This window comes from Trichomycterus rosablanca, chromosome 26, assembly GCF_030014385.1.
Source record: "Trichomycterus rosablanca isolate fTriRos1 chromosome 26, fTriRos1.hap1, whole genome shotgun sequence".
NCBI lineage: Eukaryota > Metazoa > Chordata > Actinopteri > Siluriformes > Trichomycteridae > Trichomycterus > Trichomycterus rosablanca.
The window spans coordinates 6,765,233-6,787,880 of NC_086013.1; the positions used below are offsets into that span (position 1 = coordinate 6,765,233).

At 36.4% G+C, this 22,648-nt stretch overlaps 1 protein-coding gene across 3 annotated transcripts in view; it reads right to left on the minus strand.

Moving 5' to 3' along the window:
- Positions 1–22,648, minus strand: part of pisd (phosphatidylserine decarboxylase) — a 33,666-nt gene that overhangs the window by 10,138 nt on the left and 880 nt on the right. Inside the window, exons 2-3 of one of the 3 annotated variants that reach the window (XM_062988703.1) lie at positions 22,534–22,598; positions 13,802–13,956 (exon numbers count right to left, since the gene is read on the minus strand). In XM_062988703.1, coding sequence (XP_062844773.1) covers positions 13,802–13,956; positions 22,534–22,598 — 220 coding nt within the window. Of the gene's footprint in view, positions 1–772; positions 939–6,819; positions 7,092–13,801; positions 13,957–22,533; positions 22,599–22,648 lie in introns of those variants that run through there. The other 2 variants (XM_062988701.1, XM_062988702.1) reach the window with 2 other exon arrangements.

The following is a 22,648-nucleotide window of genomic DNA, read 5'->3' on the forward strand; positions in this document are numbered from 1 at the left end:
CCTGGTGTGTACTTGTGATAAATTTATTGATTGCTGGACTGAAATCCATTTGGCTTTATAGGATAAGATAAAAGTCCTAGTTAGATTAAACTTATTTAATACTTAGATATAATGTTAAGGTTGTACAACCCCTAGCAAAAAATATGAAATTAACGCACTTCATGTTCTTTTTTTTTTTTTTTTTTTTTACTACAAATCACATGTTTTGTGTAACATGCATCAAATACACTTTTTTTAAAAAGATCAAATAGAAAAACATTTAATCTGTCTACAGTGGAAAATATAATCCTCAATAATAATAAAAAAAGGCTTTTATATGCACACAGGGGTGCATATAAACAGTCAGGCCTGCCTGAACATCCTGTAGATACTAAACAATTGTGCTGCCCGAGAACAGATGGCCCACTTGTCCCACTGCAGTGAACAAGCAGACAAAGAATTGCTTATTCAATGTGCCAAAGCAGAACAAAGGGATCCTTTCACATAAGTCTGAAAATAACAATCGGCTAACTATACCAGCTGTTTTGCCCTCAATATTTTATGCTGCTCTGAAAACTGTTTTAAAATGTTCATAATCAGAAAAAATAAAATTTAGGGAGAAGGAATTGATCTCAAATCAAAACAGGCTTATCACTGTTTCAGAAAAGCTAGGTAACCAATAACATGTTTTTAAAATAAATAACACAGTTAATGTTACAAAAATCTTGTTACACAGAAACCTTCCCCCCAAACCACCCCCCAAACACACACATACACACTTCCTGAAACTTACTCTGCTGGTAGGACGCCACCCGACCCTGGCAAGGGACTGGAGTACAGCATATGGTAGTATGTAGTGAAGAAAGGACAGTGGCCATGAGCGCAGCCGAGCAGTGGGCCGGGACATACAGCTCAGCTGGCCAAGTCGCCGCCGCAAACCCCACTGCGGGAACTGCAACCTGTGCAACATGCATGATGCAGCCAATAAGGCCCAGGATGCAAGCAATATTACAGTAAAAGTGTGATACTGCATATACTGATTTAAATACAACACCAAATCAGAAAAAAGTATGGAAAGTATGGAAAATCTGAATAAAAAAAACCCCACAGTGCTTCATACATTTACTTTGACTTTTATTTCATTGCTGACAGTAACACAAGGTATTTCATGTTTTGTCTGGTCAGCCTTATTTCATTTGATAACATACATCAATTTGTGCATTTTAGGCCTAGACACTTTTCCAGCTTTATGCTAACCGGGTCCAGAAGCGGCATTGAGTTATCTGGGCTCTGAGGCGTCTGGGATGGACCATTACACAGTGGAAACATGTATTGTGATCATATATATCAGTACTCCAGATTTATTTTTGAGCGTCGGGAGAAAAAATGGCAACATTACAAAGTAGTGAATACTTTACTGTTCCAACTTTTTTTGGAATGTGTTGCAGGTCTGAAATGCAGGAATGGATGTATAATAATAAATAAAAAAAGTTGACCAGACATTAAAAACATTTAATTTCTTGTGCTCATACTGTCTGCATATAAATAAAAGAAAAAGTAAATATAAGAAATAGTTTTTATTGCAATTTCCATAGTGCCCCAACATTTTCTGATTTGGGGTTGTATTTTTAAGGAGATAGGAAAGACACATACACACAATATCAGAACCTTTACTTAAGAGCAGTTAAAATTGAAAAAATTAAAATCTGATAAATCTGAAAATGTATTTACATAGTGCACACAAAGTTGACAACCACTGGTTCAATAAATGTAAAGAATGATTTAAATGAAATTGTAAATAAATTAACAGTATTAATCTAGCTAGTGATATTTTTCTTGAGTACTTTATAGCCAACATACACTATTTTTAGGTTGCCCAAGTATTTGTTTTAAACTACATTTACTATCATTTTTAGCTTCTAAACTAAAAGCTACTTCACTAGTCTGTAATAAAGTAAGCATTTTTTTAAAGTTTAATCAATAAATTAATCAATTTTGCCAATCTGCCATGTTTATAGGCTGATTTATGTTGATTTAAAAAATATAAATATTATGTTTTTATCAGCTCACTGCTCCATTAACTTTTGTTTTACCACATAAGTCTAGGTCAACTATAATACGCTGACATATCTACTTTTAGAGCTCAATTTCTTATATCTAGGTCCAGTACAATACATTAAACAGCAGCCAATAGAATGCTCTAAATATTCACCTTGAACTCAACAACCAAACCTTAAAATACATTAATAGTTTATTTAGCGTAAAAATAAGATTAGCTTGTGAAAAAGAACCAATGAATATTGTGCACCAGTCAAGCGCAGGGGTTTTCAACCTGTGGGGGGCTAAACGTTTTCAGTCAGAGCAGATGATCCCAAACTAACCAACTTGGTAATTGATGAACTTTTGTCTATGCTCTGTGAAGTAACGTTTTCTGCTCTCATCTACATCAAAAAGCAAGAACCGCTTATGATTTACCAAAGTGAACCACGAATTTATAATTTATACTGCTCAAGTAATTTCTGCACCTTACTTGTATTTTTGCACCTTATTTACTTTTTAGGCACCTTATCGGCATTGCCAATTTTACGCTGCTAATGTACAACATGTCACTACCTCATGAACCATTGTACCATCTATTCACCATCATGTACTAACACTTGTCTTTAGTCCTGTCTTCTAATTACTTGTTTATATTAGGGATAATTAGGAATATCTTTTGTAGTTATTTATTATAGGATTTTTTGTAATTATTTTTGTATTTACACTGTTTTTGTATTGTCTTGCACTTTTTGTACCGTGTTACACCGTGATCCTAGAGGAACGCTGTTTCGTTTCAATATGTACTTGTATGTAGCTGAAATGACAATAAAACCTCTCTGACTCTGACTGACTCTGATATAATGTGCTGATAGAATCGGCTCAGATGGGGTCGGACTGTATTATCTTTTTAAAATAATATTTTCAATCAGCAAAATTATATAATGTGCACAACATTAATTACGTTCTTTTAGCTTGTCAGAAGCTTTCTCAATGATTTCTGTGCGGTGGTTGACGAAAGGGAGGGGGGCATGGCGCAAGTTGGGGGAGGGGGGGGGGGGGGCGCAAGTTCACGGTTGGCACACGAAGGGGGGCGCATGTCCAAAAAGGTTGAAAACCCCTGGTCTAGCGGATCAGTAACCCTTTACACAGACATCAATGGTGCAAACAGCAGATTACACATAAACAGTCATGGCCAAAAATATTGACACCTTTGCACTTCTTTTAAAAAATGCACAACCTTGCTTAGCTTATGTTTATTTATTGCATTTGAACAGCACAAAAAATTTGAGATAAAAGTGAAATCTCACATTAATCAACACGAAACTCCAAAAATGAACTTGCCAAAATTATTGGCAGCCTCGACTTAATATTTGTGAGCACACCATTGAAAAAAAAAAAAAATTGAGATCAATCTTCTATAAACAGTTTCCAAAAGCAAAAAAAAACTTTAAAGCTCTCCCATATTCGACCCTAGGAACTGTGGACTTTACTTTAAAGGCCTCATTTAGTTTTATGTAAATGGTACCATCATGTGCTTTAACAAGCTTTATTTTGGTCTTATCCATCCATATGACACTATCCATGAAGAATTGTGGCTTCCTCAAGTAAGATCTGGCAACTCTGGTCTGACTTTTTTATGTTTGTGTGTCAGCAGTGGGCTCCTGCTCGGTCTCCGTTCCATTCAGATGACAGTGAGTGGTGTGAGCTGACACCGACTGTTGTACCCTGTGCTTGCAGATCAGCTTGCATTTGTTTGGAGGTTGGTTGAGTATCCACTTTTTAAATAATCCTTTGTTGCAATCTTTAATCATTTTTTATTTGGTCAGTTATAGTACCATAGACTGTAAACAATTATTTGCTCTAGATTTTTTTCCATCTTAGTGTGGGACATAAGGAAAGTTGACTCAGTCTTTGTATTTTGAAGTTAAACTTATTGCAAATGTGATTTGTAGAATGCCAGAACCTGTTATGTGCCACAGGTAAATTTAAGCACAAATTAAAGGTACATCACATTATTCAAATCTAATTGTTCCTTACCATTTTGAAAAGCAGAGAAGCATTTTCTAAAAGAAGTGCGAGTGTGTCGATATTTTAGCCCTGTCTATATGAGTGTTATCAAGTGTGAGATTTTTGGGGAGAATAAAGGGAGAAGGGCATTGCATGTAAGGTGACTTTTGGTTGCTTAAACTTTACTGTAAGTTCTTTCTAAAGCACTGTACATTTAGTGTGAAAGTTTGCTAGATGCACAAAACAGATCAGCTGTTTTTCTGTGTATTTAGAACTGAAAATGATGAGCTAGCATTAGAGCAGTTGATAGACAAATCTGTGCAGAAGCTATCTATAGTAGCTAATACACTAATCAGGATGAGACCCAACAATAAGCTGTAGACAAAGAGGGCTTAAGGCCTAACACCACTTTTTGTCAATACTCAGTGTAATTTAATAAGATTCTGACAGTTATTGACAAAAAGTTCTGACAATCAGACAAAAAGTCCTTAATCAGAAATTATTGGAAAATTAACCACAATTAAGATCTTTTTGACATTGTGTTTGTAATCATTTACATGCACCAGAGGTAAATAAAATAAGTGGTTGAATACTTGTTTATCCCAACGTTAATGTTGTTTTATATATAAGATACATCTTTGCTCAAATTGTGCAGTATTAAGGCATACTAATAGTCTTAAGAGTAAGCTGTTATGTATCTGACATTATGCCCCCCCCCCCCCCCCCCCAACACACACCTATAACCCTGTTAAAATGCCAGGTTTTTGAGATGTAAAAAATCTAAACCAAGATAAATAATTTCACAAGTCAATACATATACTATGGAACACAGTCAAAACAGTCATCAGCAAGTGAAAAAAAAAATTGTCACAACAGTGACATTACCAAGCACTGGGCAGAAAAACTGGCCTATGAGGCTGCCAAGAGACCTACAGCAACATTAAAGGAACTGCAGGGATTTCTCTTAATGTGTGACAAAAGAAAAACCTTTCAAGTCTGAGTACATGTAGCAAAAACCTACATAAATTCTGCCAAAAGCATGTGGAAAAAATATGTTATGGTCTGATGAGACCAAGGTTAAACTTTATCCCCCCCCCCCCCCCCACATTACAGGGTGAACAAAGTTTTAAAATGATTTATCTTGGTCTTATTTGTTTACATCACAAAAACCTGTTAGTGGTGTAAATACTTTTTATATCCACTGTACATGCAACTAAACCTACACTATACTGTGTGATGCACGTTACTTGTAAAAATTAAGTTTTTCAAAGAAATAACCCATTACTACAGTTGTCTGTGTAGACTCACTATTATTTTTTTCCCTTGTATTGCAAGCCAATATAACACCACATAAACAGTGTAATCCCAAAAGTATTGCGGTGAAAATCAATGTAATTTTAAAGCAGGGACCTGCTTAATATAATGCAATGTCACCTTAAGGGCAGTAAACAAATTGTTGAATGAGGAAGTTCAGTATTCGTTCCACTGGTTAAATTAAGTATTATTTTAAAACTTTATTCATGTATATATTAAAAGATAAGAGGGGGAAAATTACACGAAGTCAAAGTCGGCATCTTCCTCTCTAAATATATTATAAACATATTTTAATTTGTACACCATTCTAACTTCAAACTTCAACATCACTGCAGCGTTTTCCGTTAAAACGAGTTTGGAGACATTTGCACTCAACTGTAATTGGAACTAAAAATAAATGCTATCTAATATTAATTTGTTCTAAAATAATATAATAATAAATATACTGTGCCTTTTTTAATCATACAAGCATTTCTCTTGGTAACATTACATTTGTAACATGTTTAATTTGTCCCACTGGGCAGATAATCTACTATAACAGAAAGAATTCATATAGTGTACACTGTAGCTTTAAATCTGCACTGCAGTTTATCGAGGTTATCAGTATCTACTTTTAAATTATGTTCACTTTGTATCATAATCGCTTTGATTCTTATTATATTACGTAACCTTACAAAATAAATGACAATAAATAGTTATTTCGTCCCATACAATAGATATTAATGGCTTTAAATGTCTCCAGCTATAAATATTTTATCTGGCATACTAGGCTAAAGGCTTTAGTGCCCTTCCCCCAATCTGTCTGGCACAGCTGGTTTAAAAATCACTACAGCTTATTTGCTATTCTGACAACAGAAATAAACAATTGTGCTGTAGTTAACTCTAGAAGTATAACGTATAGTAAAACAAAATTAAAAATAAATATTATCGTCCTTTGTAAGCAACCTTTATGGGCGCTACAAATGTTGACACTTTTCTCTTTTTTAATTCAAATAGGAAGTAAAAAAATAATAATAAAAAATGAAAAATAACGAAAAAGAAATTGATAAGGTTAATGGTTTGAATATCTTTTTTTTTTTAAATATATCTCTCTAACACGGATCCTATCGTAAGATGCAAATGCGGGAATAAGGCACTTTGGGATGAACTACACCGCATGCATTGTTCACACGAGATGCCTGGCAGACGCTTTTAAAGACATTGCACCGTAATTAGGCCAAATTGAAATAGGACAATTTAGAGCTAAGCTACACACTCAATATTATTTTTTTTTTGTTTACGTGTATATTATTCCTGCGTGCAAATTAGTTATTGATCTATTCCACAGTAAATCATTTTTATACATCTTGCTCCTTCACCTGCAACATGTATTCTCTGTATTCAATTCATCCATTCCAGTAAACCAATATTACTTAATTTTCACAAACAACGCCCCTCTAATCTAGCATCCAAGTCTCTAACATCCTTTACTCGAGGTACCTGAATCGGCTCTGACGGTTGATCTCAACGGCTCTGTCGTTTTTAAGTTCAACCGCAGACCCCCCAGCTGCTCCTGTTAAGGAGGACCCAAATGGTCGGAGGCGCCGCGCATCAACCCTGACTCTGTGGAGATTGTAGCAAGAAGACGGCCTGTGTAAAGTCCTGCAACATCTCACCATTTCCTGACCCCGTTGCGCTGTTGCTGTCGCTTCAAGCTCCGCTCACACATGATTACACTGTAGAAATAACAACACTGCAATTCATCCCACCCAGAGTGGTAGAGAGAACAGAGTGGCGACACTCCCATAGGGAACCGTTGGAAAGGGGGCGGGACATATTTTCTGTGCAGCTTCCGGGTTGTGGAGCTCTGTATAGTTCCAAACATCCCATAGAGCCCCATTCATTTCCACTACTTATCAAGCATTTTTAGCTGTTTGTTGCTTTGTTTTAAAAAAATAATGAATTTGATGTCATTAATATACTTAATACTGTTATTGTTTAGCATTTGCTCAGCACTAAATGTTACATGTTTATCTTAATTAATAGGTATAACTGAATTTAGCTTAGTCAGCTAAGCTAAATTATTGACACGAGTCTTTTCACCTAAAATTGATTAATTAAAAGTTGATTAATCAAGAGTCTTGTTACAGAAATGATAATAAAACATCAGAGCCATAATAAATCATGCTACTTTTACTTTCATTCTTAAGTACATTTGAAGGTAAATTTAGTTTAGTACTTTAGTGGAGGTAAAGAGTATTTTACTTTTATTACTACTCTTACTGGAGTAATATTTCACCTTGGATATTCTACTTCAACTCAACTACATGGTTTGTGTACCTTGTCCACCACTTACATTAGACAAAATGAACTAGTGCATATTAATTATGAATTACTTCATGTATTACATGTAGGAATAAATTATTACTTACTCATGAAATAAGACATGAATTAATGCTATTTCATGTACCTGCACTATAATGTTAAAGGTATTGGTACGGTAGTGTGTTTATGAATCTGTTCATTCAGTGCAGGTAAACCTTATGAATCCAGCCACATGGCTTAGTGTTTAACCAAAATGATTATTATTATGAATCCTCGGGAAAGTGAAGGGAGATTAGTTTATGTAAAAAACAAAACATAAAAAACTCTTTAATCTCTGTACTGTATATTGTCTCTACTACTTAATGATATCGCATTATGTAATGTATGCTAATATAATGTACTGTGTGTTAACAAGAACGACCTATTAAGTCATTATAAACATCAATCTTCCACTTCATATACCAAATTGATATTAAAGCAGATGCAGTAAATGTAAAGGCAGGTGAAAATACCCAGAAATTGTACAAATGTTTATTATTTAATGTTTAATATTTCACTCACTGCTGCCTGTCCCATATGAGAACATGACAGCGCCGGGTTTGTTTGGAACTATTGGAGGGTTACATGAACCACGTGACCGCGTGGCGGCGAGATCAAGGAGTGTCGCAACTCTCTCTATCTACGGCTCTGATCCCACCTAACTCCTGTTTCCTCTCCTCCCTGGATTCTGTCGCCGCTCTCCGTTACAGAAAGCCCAGCCTCCCCAATTGGTCACCAGTTCTGCTGTGTCAGTGATTGGCTGGTTGACAACTAGGAACGCCTCTTCCAGAAACCACCTGAGGGAGGAAAAAGTCTAAAATCCTGATGCTGCTACGAGTGAGGATTTCATTTGGTCTGTGTTGTTTCTATGAAAAATACAAAAACATTTGTTTGGTGGAACCATGTGCTCACGGAACTACAAAACCCCTCGTTTATTCCTCTTCTTATTACTCTGTTGTTTCAAAGCAGTCTTGAATATCCAAAATAGCCAGTACTTTTGATTATTCTAATAGTCAAAGTATGCATACATTTCTAATTCACTTGGGTGAAATTCAAATGGGTGAAAATTCTTGATGTTCCGATATATCATAAACAAAAAATATGATATTTGTGTATGCTTAAATTGTATCTAAAAGTAAAGTTCATATAAAACGCCATTGATGGAAAAGTTTTGATGTTTTGTAAAATGTCATTTTTGTTTTGTAAATAGTTTACAAAATAGTTTTGTAAAAATAGAATGTGATTTTTTAATCCTCCTGAACAAGCTTCATTGTGTTTTGTAAATATAGAAATTTGAAAAAATTTAATGCTTGCAATAAACTTACAAAAGCTGGAAGGGGAAAAAGTATACAATATTTATAAAGGACCGTTTTAAATCCTTCCACAATATAAAGGTGAATTGGTAACAGGTGAGGTCATCATGATAGAAAGAGGATCCACCAAAGCAAAGATGGGGCGTTGCACATGATTAGGCTGCTCAGGTGGCGCAGCAGTAAAAACACATGCTGGAACCAGAGCTGGGATCTCGAATACATCGTATCGAATCTCAGCTCTGCCTTGCCGGCTGAGGCTGAGCAGCCACGAATAACGATTGGCCTGTTGTTCAGATGGGCGGGACTAAGCCGGATAGGGTCTCTCTTATGACTGGTGCAATTTCGACCTCTGCTGGCTAATTGATGGCACCTGCACAGAGATGAGAAAAGAGTGCTCTTAGGGTGTGTCACTCCGTACACGCAGCTAAGCTGCACTGCACTCGTCAAAGTGTAGGTAATAAGATGCATACGGCATGCTGCCCACGTGTTACGTGGGGGCGTGGGTTAGCTTCTTTCTCCTCAATCAGAGCAGGGATCGACTTTGGTGGAGAGGAAGCATGATGCAATGGGGCAATTGGACGTGCTAAAAAGGGAGAAAAAGAAGAGAAAATGCAAAAAAGAAAAATATTTATTTTTTTACATTGCATATGATTTTGCTCTTTCACCATCTACTGAATAAAACATTGGGGAAAGATTCCATGAATTAGAAGACATCTCTACATCTCTGGCAAGGCTGAAAACCACTGTTGAATGTGAGCAACCTTTGAACCCTAAAACAGCATTGCATAAGAGGTAGTCACACAAATGTGACTTTATGTAACAATTGTAGCTAATTATGTGGCTAAAAAGATGAGTGATTAGTGAAAAGATTAGTAATTCAACCAACCCTAAAAGGAAAGCAGTGAGGACAAGTGAACTGAAAAAAGATGCAAAATTTGGAAGTGGAATTCGTCTCTCATGAGTGCCGATCAACCAACCATCCCTAATGTTAGCTATTATACGTAAGCTATCCAGAAAATAAGTTAGCCGCACATTCACGCTGCAACCAACAATAGTCACAGGTATTGTCAACTAACATTAATGTCTTTACGTTATACTTGTTAGAAAACCCACATGAAGTTTCACTAAAGTGTCAATCATTGCAGTGATGCACATGTAACATGCCAGATGGTAGGAGCTTTCATGTATTGCATATTCGTATAGTATACTGTGTGACAGTACTTGCTTATGATAAAAAGCAGTATTTGTGTAGGTAAATGAGTATTTTTATCAATGGGAGAGAAATGCTGCAGATTAGACTGTTCAATACTAGAGCTGGGCGGTTCCTGAATCAACCGGGTTAATGATTCGAATCTTTGTAATGAATCAGAAATCACGAGTCCGAAATCTCAAAGAACCCGGATCCTATGAGTCCTCTGACTGGCTGCTAGTAATTTGATATTTCTTACCTTGATGATCAGAAATATCAAATTACTGATAATATTTCTTTAATGTTCACTCTGATGCGTTCAGAGGCGTGAGAGTGGGAGCAAGGATGCTGACAGGACAGTGAGAGCAGGTGGCATGAAGGTAAGTGAGAAAAGAAGCAATACTGAAGAGGAGATTAGAATATGGTACCAGAGGAGAGGAGGAGAGTGTGCTGGCAAAGAGAAGAGAGATCCAGAGGAGAGCAGAACAGAGCAGATGTCCTGTCCCTGCTGCCTACCCAAGTGCACTTGTACATAAATAAAAACAGCAATTTTCTAAACCTTGGTCACAATAGCTGCGCTCAGCTTTGTATAAAAATGAACAGATTTCTGTTTATATGACTATGGCTGCACTTTATCAATCGCTAAATGATCAATCTCTGCCATTACAAAACACTATTAGCCATAATTGTAAAATGTATAAAAAGTACTTTGAAACATACTATGTTCCTGTCGCTGTAAAGACACAGTTTCCCTTGGGATTAACCTTTATCCATTACATCCAATAAAATTTCACGCCCACCCACAGAAATCCCAATAGATTATTTACCAGGGAGATTATTCGCATATCCAGTTGCTATTATTATTAACTTCCTCATTACTGTCCTCACAGAAATGGCTATTTGGTTTCTTGATATGTGGTACCTAACAACCTTTTGTATTGGTTGCTGTATTCTCTGGCCTTTCTCATAGTAACTGATAAGAAGATTAGCCATCTGTGTCAACTCATATTTACCCCAATGAAACAGTCATGGTTAACTGTTAGTGTCAAATAATAATACATAAAATGTGAATGGCATATGTGGCACATGTAGATTTTTAAGTTTATTTATTACAGTAACAATATTTAGTTTTTTGTACTTCTGATAAATGCAGCTTTGTAATAAATGTAGCTTTGGTTATTTTAACAAAGAATTAACAAGATAAACAACAAAGGATTTAAAAATGGCCAATTTTGTTTATGTTATTAGGGGACTGTTTCTGGACACAGTGACATGGGTCAATAGCAGGTCAAACAGTCAACAAATCCACGTTGGAGGTACAATGTCTACAGCTCTGTAATAATTATCTAATAAAATGCATAAGGTATGACATGTAACAAATTGTCACTCTACTCTCGGATTCCAAGTGTTAGGCCAGCTTTGACTTGGCAACAAGTAAACAAATATTGTCATTCCGTAATATGTAACCTAATTTATGAAACCCTATTGAATGAATGATTAAATGATTCCTTTTTGCGCCTCCTGTTACGGTTCACCACAGTTTTTTGGCAGTTTTGCATGTTCTTCAATATGCAACTCTCTAATTTATCTGAGCTGTGCTCAGCCACCCAGGTTAGGTTCACCTAACTCCATGTACCTTCTGTATTATGTGAGCCTAGCCAGGATTTCCACAAATAAACAACTTTCCACAATTAAACAAATAAATGCCATCATGACTGGGTAAAAATAAAGTAGTTTCAAAAGGCTCAGTAGGACGGTTTGTCAAAATCCAATATTGAATGTTCATGACCTTTGATCCCTCACAAGCCTGGCAATAAAAAAAAACAATAAGCTTCTGTGATAAATATAAGCACATGGGCTATGAAATATTTTATAAAACCCTTGTCAGTACATACAGTTTGATTTGCTTATAAGCCAAGTTCATCTCAGATGGATGTATGCTGGCTTCTGTCGTCACCTGTCCAGTTATTTTTGAAAATAATGAGTGTTGTGTTTTCCAGGTCAAAGAGGAAAAGCACTGACCCTAGACTACTCAGCAACAAGTGTTATATAAACCAAGAAAAGAAAAAATTACAACCGTGTGTGTAATGTTGTAATGTTTTTCATTACAGACAGTAGGAACACAGGATATGTCATGTTTTTTCTGGTCATTTCATTCAGTATACATTCCTGAATTTCAAGCCACATTCCAAAAAAGTTGGGATGGTAAAGCATTTACCATTTTATGATGTTGCCATTCATTCTCAAAACACTTAAAAGACATTCCAGTTGTTTTCAAATTTTTTGTTCTCCACACATTCTCTATTGAACAGGTCAGGACTGCATACCAGGCCAGTCAAGTACAGCCATGCCTTTGTAATGTGTGTGCATGTGGTTTTGCATTATTGGTTTGCCAAAGTAATCCCTTGTCCACATGGTTATATCAGCTATTGATATACAACTATTTCTTGATGCAGTGCCGTCTGAGGGATTTGAAATCACCGCTGTTCAGCTTCGGCTTGAGCCCTTGCCCTTTATGCAGCAAAATTCCAATTATTATGCACTGTAGAGGGAGCAGTGAGAACATATGTTGTCCTGGCAACACCAGTCACCTGAATACATTTTCAGATTATTGTATTTGGCTAAATTTATCTTTATAAAAATTAAAAAAAAAAAACATTTACAATACTGTAAGAAAAGACAAGCTGAGTATTAAGACAGATTGTTTGAGGTCAAATGAGGGAAGTAATCCAAGATACAAACTAAGAGAAACAAATAAAAAAAACATATAGATGATAGCTGGCAATTACACCGATCAGACATAACATTATGACCACCTTCCTAATATTGTGTTGGTCCCCCTTTTGCTGCCAAAACAGCCCTGACCAGTCAAGGCATGGACTCCACTAGACCCCTGAAGGTGTGCTGTGGTATCTGGCACCAAGATGTTAGCAGCAGATCCTTTAACTCCTGTAAGTGGGGCCTCCATGGATCAGACTTGTTTGTCCAGCACAAACCACAGTAGACAACCACTTTTCTAACGTTCTAAGTTTTCAGGAATCTAAGTTGTACAATTTTTAAAAAATTCACTCTCAAGTCGTGCTTTATTTTTTGTACTGCAAAACTAGTAAACTGTATTTTTTTCCTAATAGGACATCCACTTAAAGTAAAGATTTGCAAACAGCAATTTATTGCCTGACAATGTAAGAAATAATAAAAAAAAAAGGTTGAATATGTTTGCAGGATATAGGACATATGAGCATACTGACTCATTTATTATAACATGCTGTGTAGAAAGATTAGATGAAAGAAGCCCTTTCTAAGAGCAACTAACAAAATAATATAAACAGCATCATACAGTAGGAACTACAGTTTACTAAAGTTGTGCAATAGTCTAGTACTACCAATATGATTTAGCACACAATCTAATTGCCTCTTCTAGTAGACTAAGACCTAGCCATCAATAAATCATTTGATAAGATTATGATCCTAAACTACATTTAAATAAGCACAGAAATGCTTTCAGAAAATTAAAATCTAAGTTTTGCAATGACCTTGGAATCTGAAGACACTCCAATTGTGGATTTCAGATCATTTTGTTAACAGGGCAATTAAAAAGCATAAAATTACCCCTCACCTGTAGGTCATTGGCTAGGCGTGGAGGTACCTCAATTCCAAGTTTCTGTAGCTCGTGTTCTTTATAACGTTCATATTGGTTGTATCCAAAGTAGCCACCACCAGTAGCAATTAAAAGAGGAAGTGGCCACACACGAGCTTGTAAGCCTTGGAAGCCTAAAGCAAAAGACATACACCGATAAGAAAACCAGGCCTACACAAATCAACAGCCTTTTAGATGGTGACTAGATTAATTAAAAATGTGCTGTTTAGTATAAAAAATTTAGAAAAAAACCAAGAAAAGAATAACCAAACAAAAGAAGAATAAAAGAGTCGTCCATTACATTAAAAATGGCTTCAACTGAATTATTCTGACTATGCTTTCACAAATAAACTCCCCTAGTTAGAACAGCATCCGTTACTCGCATTTAAATTTACGTGGGGCTTTTCCTATTAAAACCTTGTGGATTAAATCACTGCTTTTATATTAATAACATTCCAACTAGGCAAAACACAGGTCATTTTTTAAAACAAATTAAATATACAATTTGCTTGCATTTAATAGTTGTCTTGTTAAAGAGTAGCTATTTATTTATTAAAGTTCAATAACATAGTTGCATTATTGATGCATTTGTCAAATATTTAAACCCCTGCCACATTGCCATGATGCCACCAATAACATGAAATTACCTTGCCAGTCCAAATCCAACCACCACCACCCCCTACCACCTGCTACACACCTTAAGATGTGTTTGCAGGAAAAATGTGACAAAATAACATCTGAAACACTTAATTGCTTGGTATCCATGGTGCCAAACTGTATATTAATTGTTGTGAGAAAGAACAGGAACTTACAAAGTGGTAGATGCTTAATTGTCCCAATTTTTTTGGAATGTATTGCAGGCTTAAACTGCAGTAACGGATGTAAATTAACAAATAAAAATGAAGTTGACCAGACAAAATATGGGTTCATACTGTAAAAAACCCCACCTGATTTAGGGTTTTAAATTTGCCATTTGCTAAAAGTGCTATTTCTTTTATTCTATATCACTAGAATTTCCATAAATCTTAGTAGAATAATTATTTACTTTTTGTCACAAAATACAACATCTATACTGGATATATACTCTATTTAATTGATGTCACATGTCAATGTACTTACAAATGAGGAGTGTATTGAAAAGGTAGAAAGAGTACTTTAATGAGCTGATGAATAGAGAGAGAAGGTTGGGTGCACCACAGAGTTTTTATTTTTTAGATTATCAAGTAGAAAGTGACGACTGGTATAAAGAGAATAAATAGTGGAAAGGCAGTTGGCCCAGATGACATACCATTGGAAGCAGGGAAATGTTTTAGAGAGGTTGCAGTAAAATTTTTAGTTAGATTGTTTAACATAACCTTAATAATGTTAAAAAATTTTAAAAATAGGGGTGGTATACAGAGCTGCAGTAACTACAGAGGCATAACATTGATTAGCCACAGCATGAAGATTTGGGAAAAAAAGTAGTGGAAGCTAGGTTGAAAAAAAGAAGTGAGGATTTGTGTGAAGCATTATGGTTTCATGTCAGCAAAGAGCACAACACGTGCGATGTTTGCTTTTAGAGTGTTGATGGTGGTACTCTCTGAATAAATCAGAAATGGCGTTCGAGCGTGGTGCAAGATACAGTATGTATAAGGACAGTGTGACAAAGATGAGTCCTATCTTGTTTGCAATGGTCATGGACAGGCTGACAGACAAAGTTAGTCAGGGGTATCCAAGGGGTTGACATTATGATTTTTAGCGAGAGTAGGGGGCAGACTACGAAGAGCCTGGAGAGGAGGAGGTATGCAATGAAGAGAAGGGAAATGACAGTTAGCAGAAGTAAAACCAAGTACTTGTGTGTAAATGAGCAGAAGGGGGGGCTAAATTTGCACATGGTTAAGGTAGCAGATAGGCTAGTCTAACACCTTTACATGTTCTAAGTAACACAAGTAGAATATGACTTTTGTCTTGTCATGACGTTGCTGTTGTAGTGTTTAACCCTCATGTTAAACCCTTGAGCCCCTGCAACAGCTTACAAAATATCCTAATCAGCCTGATACAGAAAAAGCAAATAAGCAATATTTTATATTGATACTGTGTTCAGGTTTACAGCGTTGTTTGCCGTGTGTGATACTAAGGAGGAGTGCTGGCTCTGCTTTGTTGAGTGGGGAGGCAGGAATCACAAACACTTTTAACAGATGAAAAGCTACCTAATCCAGAAGTAAAATAATTTCATACAGCAGTAATGGTGTGCTAAATCTATTTAAGAAATGTAAAATCCAATCCAGAGTTAGAAAAGATCAAGCAAAATTGCATTCCTTCTAGAAATTAAAGATTTAAGGCTTTAATCATATGTTTGCATCATCATATAAAGCAGGTCACAGGAGTTGTTATAATTATTTCAAATACACTGACATATAAACACATGCTAAGGATAAGAAAGGCTGCTCTGTAATGATTACTTTGGGGGAAGGGTGTTGGTAACATTATTGATTATTAAATGTTTATGCTCTACCAGGAAGTGGTTTCTAAATGAATATTTGACCTGATGGCTAACTCAAAGCTAATTATATGTGGTGGGAACTAGGGCTGGGCGATATGGATCAAAAATAATATCTCGATATTTTTTTGCTGAATGGCGATATACGATATACAGTGTATCACAAAAGTGAGTACACCCCTCACATTTCTGCAGATATTTAAGTATATCTTTTCATGGGACAACACTGACAAAATGACACTTTGACACAATGAAAAGTAGTCTGTGTGCAGCTTATATAACAGTGTAAATTTATTCTTCCCTCAAAATAACTCAATATACAGCCATTAATGTCTAAACCACCGGCAACAAAAGTGAGTACACCCCTTAGTGAAAGTTCCTGAAGTGTCAATATTTTGTGTGGCCACCATTATTTCCCAGAACTGCCTTAACTCTCCTGGGCATGGAGTTTACCAGAGCTTCACAGGTTGCCACTGGAATGCTTTTCCACTCCTCCATGACGACATCACGGAGCTGGCGGATATTCGAGACTTTGCGCTCCTCCACCTTCCGCTTGAGAATGCCCCAAAGATGTTCTATTGGGTTTAGGTCTGGAGACATGCTTGGCCAGTCCATCACCTTTACCCTCAGCCTCTTCAATAAAGCAGTGGTCGTCTTAGAGGTGTGTTTGGGGTCATTATCATGCTGGAACACTGCCCTGCGACCCAGTTTCCGGAGGGAGGGGATCATGCTCTGCTTCAGTATTTCACAGTACATATTGGAGTTCATGTGTCCCTCAATGAAATGTAACTCCCCAACACCTGCTGCACTCATGCAGCCCCAGACCATGGCATTCCCACCACCATGCTTGACTGTAGGCATGACACACTTATCTTTGTACTCCTCACCTGATTGCCGCCACACATGCTTGAGACCATCTGAACCAAACAAATTAATCTTGGTCTCATCAGACCATAGGACATGGTTCCAGTAATCCATGTCCTTTGATGACATGTCTTCAGCAAACTGTTTGCGGGCTTTCTTGTGTAGAGACTTCAGAAGAGGCTTCCTTCTGGGGTGACAACCATGCAGACCAATTTGATGTAGTGTGCGGCGTATGGTCTGAGCACTGACAGGCTGACCCCCCACCTTTTCAATCTCTGCAGCAATGCTGACAGCACTCCTGCGCCTATCTTTCAAAGACAGCAGTTGGATGTGACGCTGAGCACGTGCACTCAGCTTCTTTGGACGACCAACGCGAGGTCTGTTCTGAGTGGACCCTGCTCTTTTAAAACGCTGGATGATCTTGGCCACTGTGCTGCAGCTCAGTTTCAGGGTGTTGGCAATCTTCTTGTAGCCTTGGCCATCTTCATGTAGCGCAACAATTCGTCTTTTAAGATCCTCAGAGAGTTCTTTGCCATGAGGTGCCATGTTGGAACTTTCAGTGACCAGTATGAGAGAGTGTGAGAGCTGTACTACTAAATTGAACACACCTGCTCCCTATGCACACCTGAGACCTAGTAACACTAACGAGTCACATGACATTTTGGAGGGAAAATGACAAGCAGTGCTCAATTTGGACATTTAGGGGTGTAGTCTCTTAGGGGTGTACTCACTTTTGTTGCCGGTGGTTTAGACATTAATGGCTGTATATTGAGTTATTTTGAGGGAAGAATAAATTTACACTATTATATAAGCTGCACACAGACTACTTTTCATTGTGTCAAAGTGTCATTTTGTCAGTGTTGTCCCATGAAAAGATATACTTAAATATCTGCAGAAATGTGAGGGGTGTACTCACTTTTGTGATACACTGTATATCTCGATATTTTTTCATCCCATAAGGTAATAACAAAAAGACACTTCTGAGACAAAGCTACATGTTCCAAATTTTTTACAGGCACTTTTATTAATATTCATGCTGGGGAAGCTTCACACAAGAACTATTTTTCCTTAAAAGACAAAAAAAGAACTATTCTAAGAAAAAGTTTGTTGTTTTTTACCGTCTCACCTGTCGTGTCATGTGAATTACAAATATATTGTCTGGCTCTTTAAGAATGTTAAGTGCACTATAGGGCACAGGGAGCAAGTGTGTAGGGAAGAGATCAGAATTGACCGTTTCCGGCTGTGCTCATGTTCTTCTGTTGTTTTGCACTGAGCTTGTGTGACATTAAAAGTAGCGTTCTCGTTAAACCCCCCCCTCACATGTTTGGACTTTATACATTATTTTACATCAGTTGCCACAACATTGACATTTGCATTATTATTATTTTTTTTTTTACCGTATAGAACTCAGTTCTGCAATACAGGCATAACTAATCGTTCATGTTACTGTGTAACTATTACAACATTTAATGCATTTTAATCAGTGTTCTGCTTCATGCACTTTATTATTATTTAACAGATTTATTTGTTGTTTAATTGCTGTTTGCTCCTTGTTTACTGCAGAGTTAGTTCATGCAATTTTATTAATTTTTGGATGTTTATTGGCCGACAACAAGAAATACTATAATACAAGATGAATAAATAAATGACGTGTCGGACCTCGGGCGATCATCCAGTATAAACTAACACGACCACGTACAACATCCAGTACAGAAATCACTCCCCATAATGTTTGTTTTTTACAGATAGAGCAAATATATGTACGTCACACATACAAACGCACAAGTCAGAACAACAGGAGACGCACCGTTACGTTATTATTACTTTCTCAACACTTGTGCTTGATTTACACTGTTTATATATGAAGTAAATACGTGCATGTCAGCGCGTGCATGTTTATTTCCGTTTTCCAATATTGGTTTTTGAAACGAATAACGACTCGTTTTCTTGTTTTTCAACTTTGGAATTTGAAGTGAAAAACGAATGACCAAAGGTACACGGAGCTGGAACCTTTTGTCTGGACTTGTTTTCGGCATTTTCTACAGAATACATTATTCTGCTGCTCATCTGACACTTCTCCACCACTGAATCCGAACCATCTGCAAATAACTAAGCCATTATTATTCTTTTTACTAAGCAGCTCCTCAACCGTCTCCATGCTATCATGGGAGTTTTACTTACAGAAATGTGTTCTGAGGGCAGAAAGAACTGGCAGATCTAATTGGAACGCAACATCTATATCGATATAAGCGATATTGTCTTATCTTATATCGCGTATGAAATTATATCTATATTTCATAAAATCTCGATATATCGCCCAGCCCTAGTGGAAACCTTAATATTTTATTGAATACAAATCTGGACTCATCGAGGGTGAGAATTAGACAAAAGCCCTTGCAAAAAAATAATAAATAAATTAAAAAAAAATAATAAAAGGATAAATGAGCTGGGATGACATCTGAAGAAAACTATATCCTTCAAGCAGGGATTATACAAACTGCTCAGCACCACACCAAGTCTACTCGAGAATAGACTACTTTATAATCTATACTCTATACTTTATAATAGAGAATATTTCAGAATTAAATACTGTAGCATTGGAACAAGAGACCTATTCGACCATGACCTTGTCTGTATATCAGTAATTTTGAAAAAGAATTTTAGATCATTATTATGAGGGCTAAACTCATACCCAATTTACAGAAAAGTTGGGACACTTTCTAAAAATGCAATAAAAACTACATTTTCTGAAATTTGAATCACAAGAAAGAATGGACGGATTAAAACTGCCAAATGAAACAAACTGCCTGTAAGACATGACTAATCAAATTCTTCAGTCTGTAAAACAGAATATCACAGGACACAGTATCAAACGCTGCTGTGAGATCCAGAAGCTCAAGCATATATACAGTCAGGTGCCATCAATAAGTCATTCAAGACCCTGACCAAAGCAGTTCCAGTGCTGTGGTGCACTCTAAACCCAGATTGAAATTGTTTAAATATGTTATTGTTGGTCAGGTGTTCTGCTAACATGCTTTAACAAGTGGTGTCGGCATATGGTCAAGAGGGCAAGTAGTGCTGGACAATAATTCGATATCGATATATAACGCGATAGAAAATGTTTCAATAACAGTGATATGATTTTTAAATAAATTCGATCGATATGCATACATCAGTGCGTGATGAAGTACGCCACAGGCATGACGCCAGTGCTCAGCATTACCGCTCTGATTACACTCCGCTACAACACGGTGGATATTAGCGGCTAAATGAGTTCAACAGCTGTGAGTGAACGAGCATCCACAGTTAAAAAAGAAGCAGTAGAAATAGTTGATAAGAGAGGAAAGACTAGACTCTTTTTTTCTGTATTCTTTAAGCACAACATCTGCTGCAGCAAATTCTGCAGCAACTCTTAAGCACTTTTTATATTTTTTATCCTGGTTGAGCACTTTTGTTCGAAAATGTTTACATACAAATAATAATCAGTCCATGTTGTGGATTAAAGTTAGTTAAGACCAGAGGTGGAAAGTAACGAATTACATTTACTGTAATTGAGTGTACTTTTTTGTTTTTTGTGTACTTATACTTTTTAAAGTAGATTTCACAGCCTGTAATTTTACTTTTACTTAAGTATGTTTTGTATTAAGAATTGTAATTCGCTACATTTTAAATAAGATCCGTTACTGAGTAAAATAAAAACGCTAAAGAAATCGCGTCTGGGAAACTGCTGCAGTGAATTTTGCGACGGGGAGTCGGATCTTTTTTCTCGGTTCCTTTTAAAGAGCCGTATATATACACAACGACTCCCAGAAGCACGAATCTATTCCTTTATTTCAGTTTAAAGGGCCGTTCAATAGATTCAAATAATTCTACGACACATCACTAGTGGTTATACAGTTTAAAAAAGTTTTATGGGACTAAAATGACACATTACACACCCCTAAATGTTTTAAATGTTGTATCAACATGTTTCTTCTATTATATTTGAATTAAAAACAACTATTGTGAGATTTATATCCACTTGTCCTGTTTGCATTACACAGAAGAGACCCCCCCTGCTGTTAATAAAGTAACAAAGGAAAGTTTACTCTGAGTACATTTTAAATGAGTTACTTTTTACTTGAGTAGATTTTTAGACTAGTAACTTTACTCGTACTTAAGCAAAAATACATTAAAGTAATAGTACTTTTACTTGAGTACAATATTTTAGTCTTTCCACCTCTGGTTAAGACATATGTTAACATATTATATTATATATTGTCAAAGCTTATGTTTATTTGAGAATGATGTGTTTTTGTCTGTATACAAATGCTGAATACAAGTAAAAGGTGAAAGCTAATTTATTTGTATTATTATTATTATTATTTCTAAAATAGTATGTAGTTGTAAAGGGTGAGATTTCATAGACTTTGCAAATAAATTTTTCAGAGGTTCGCAGGTACAACCTTTCAATGTTGGTGTTCCTGACAGTTTTTCTGACATTTGTATTATTCATATCGATATCGGAATTATATCGTATCGACCGAAATTAGGAGTTATATCGTGATATAAATTTTAGCCATATCGTCCAGCCCTAAGGGCAAGTCATCGATTTACTTTCTTTACAAAGTCTACTCACAAAGCTTTCATCAACTAGTTAAAAACAAATAATTGTTGGTTAGAGGACAGAGCTCAGAGGAATTAAAAAATCTTTTTATTAAAAAATATCAGAAAGTCAGCTCGGTGGTAATGGAAAGCTATTTATGAACTGCAGAAGTTTATTAACAGTGGCAAAAAGGGCTCTAGGATTACGTGGCGATTCCTGATGGCGTTGGAGTAAAAGTCAGATTTTGCCTTTTGCAAAGCATTCTTATAACTGAAGATATGGTCTTTATAGGCAAGCTGGTGTACTGTCAGACCAGTTTTCCTGCTAAGTAGCTCCAGCTGACGTTCTTTAGCTTTAAGCCATGCTAGCTCTGGGGTATACCATGGGGCAGGATTGCGGGACTAAAAGTCAAGGTTGAACCCTTTTCAGCACCCATGTACTCTGAGGCAGATTTTTCCAAACTGCTATTTAGTGCGTAAATTCATGTTGCAAGTTCCCAAAGCCTGTATCAACTGTCAAACACTAATCTGTGTAAAACATGCCTGCTAGGATATGACCCTACATCTTGCAGGTGGTGACCCTACCCAAGTTCCTTGGTGGCCTGCATGCATCCTGAAACAGCACACCTTACCCTTAATCCAGTAAGCCCTCCAAGTCCCAGTAATCCAGCTTTGGATTTTTTATTATTAACTTTACCATTTATGAAATTGATCAGACACCTTTACCAAGGACATTTGCTAAATCCTTTGTTAACATCAAAGAAGAAAAAAATGTGATTCTTACCTTTGGCAAATGTACGTATATGCTGATTACATCTTAATCCTTGAGGATCACGTAATAACAAGAAACTGCACACAAAGAAAGTTATATTGTTATAGTGTTGTGAAAGATGTATCCA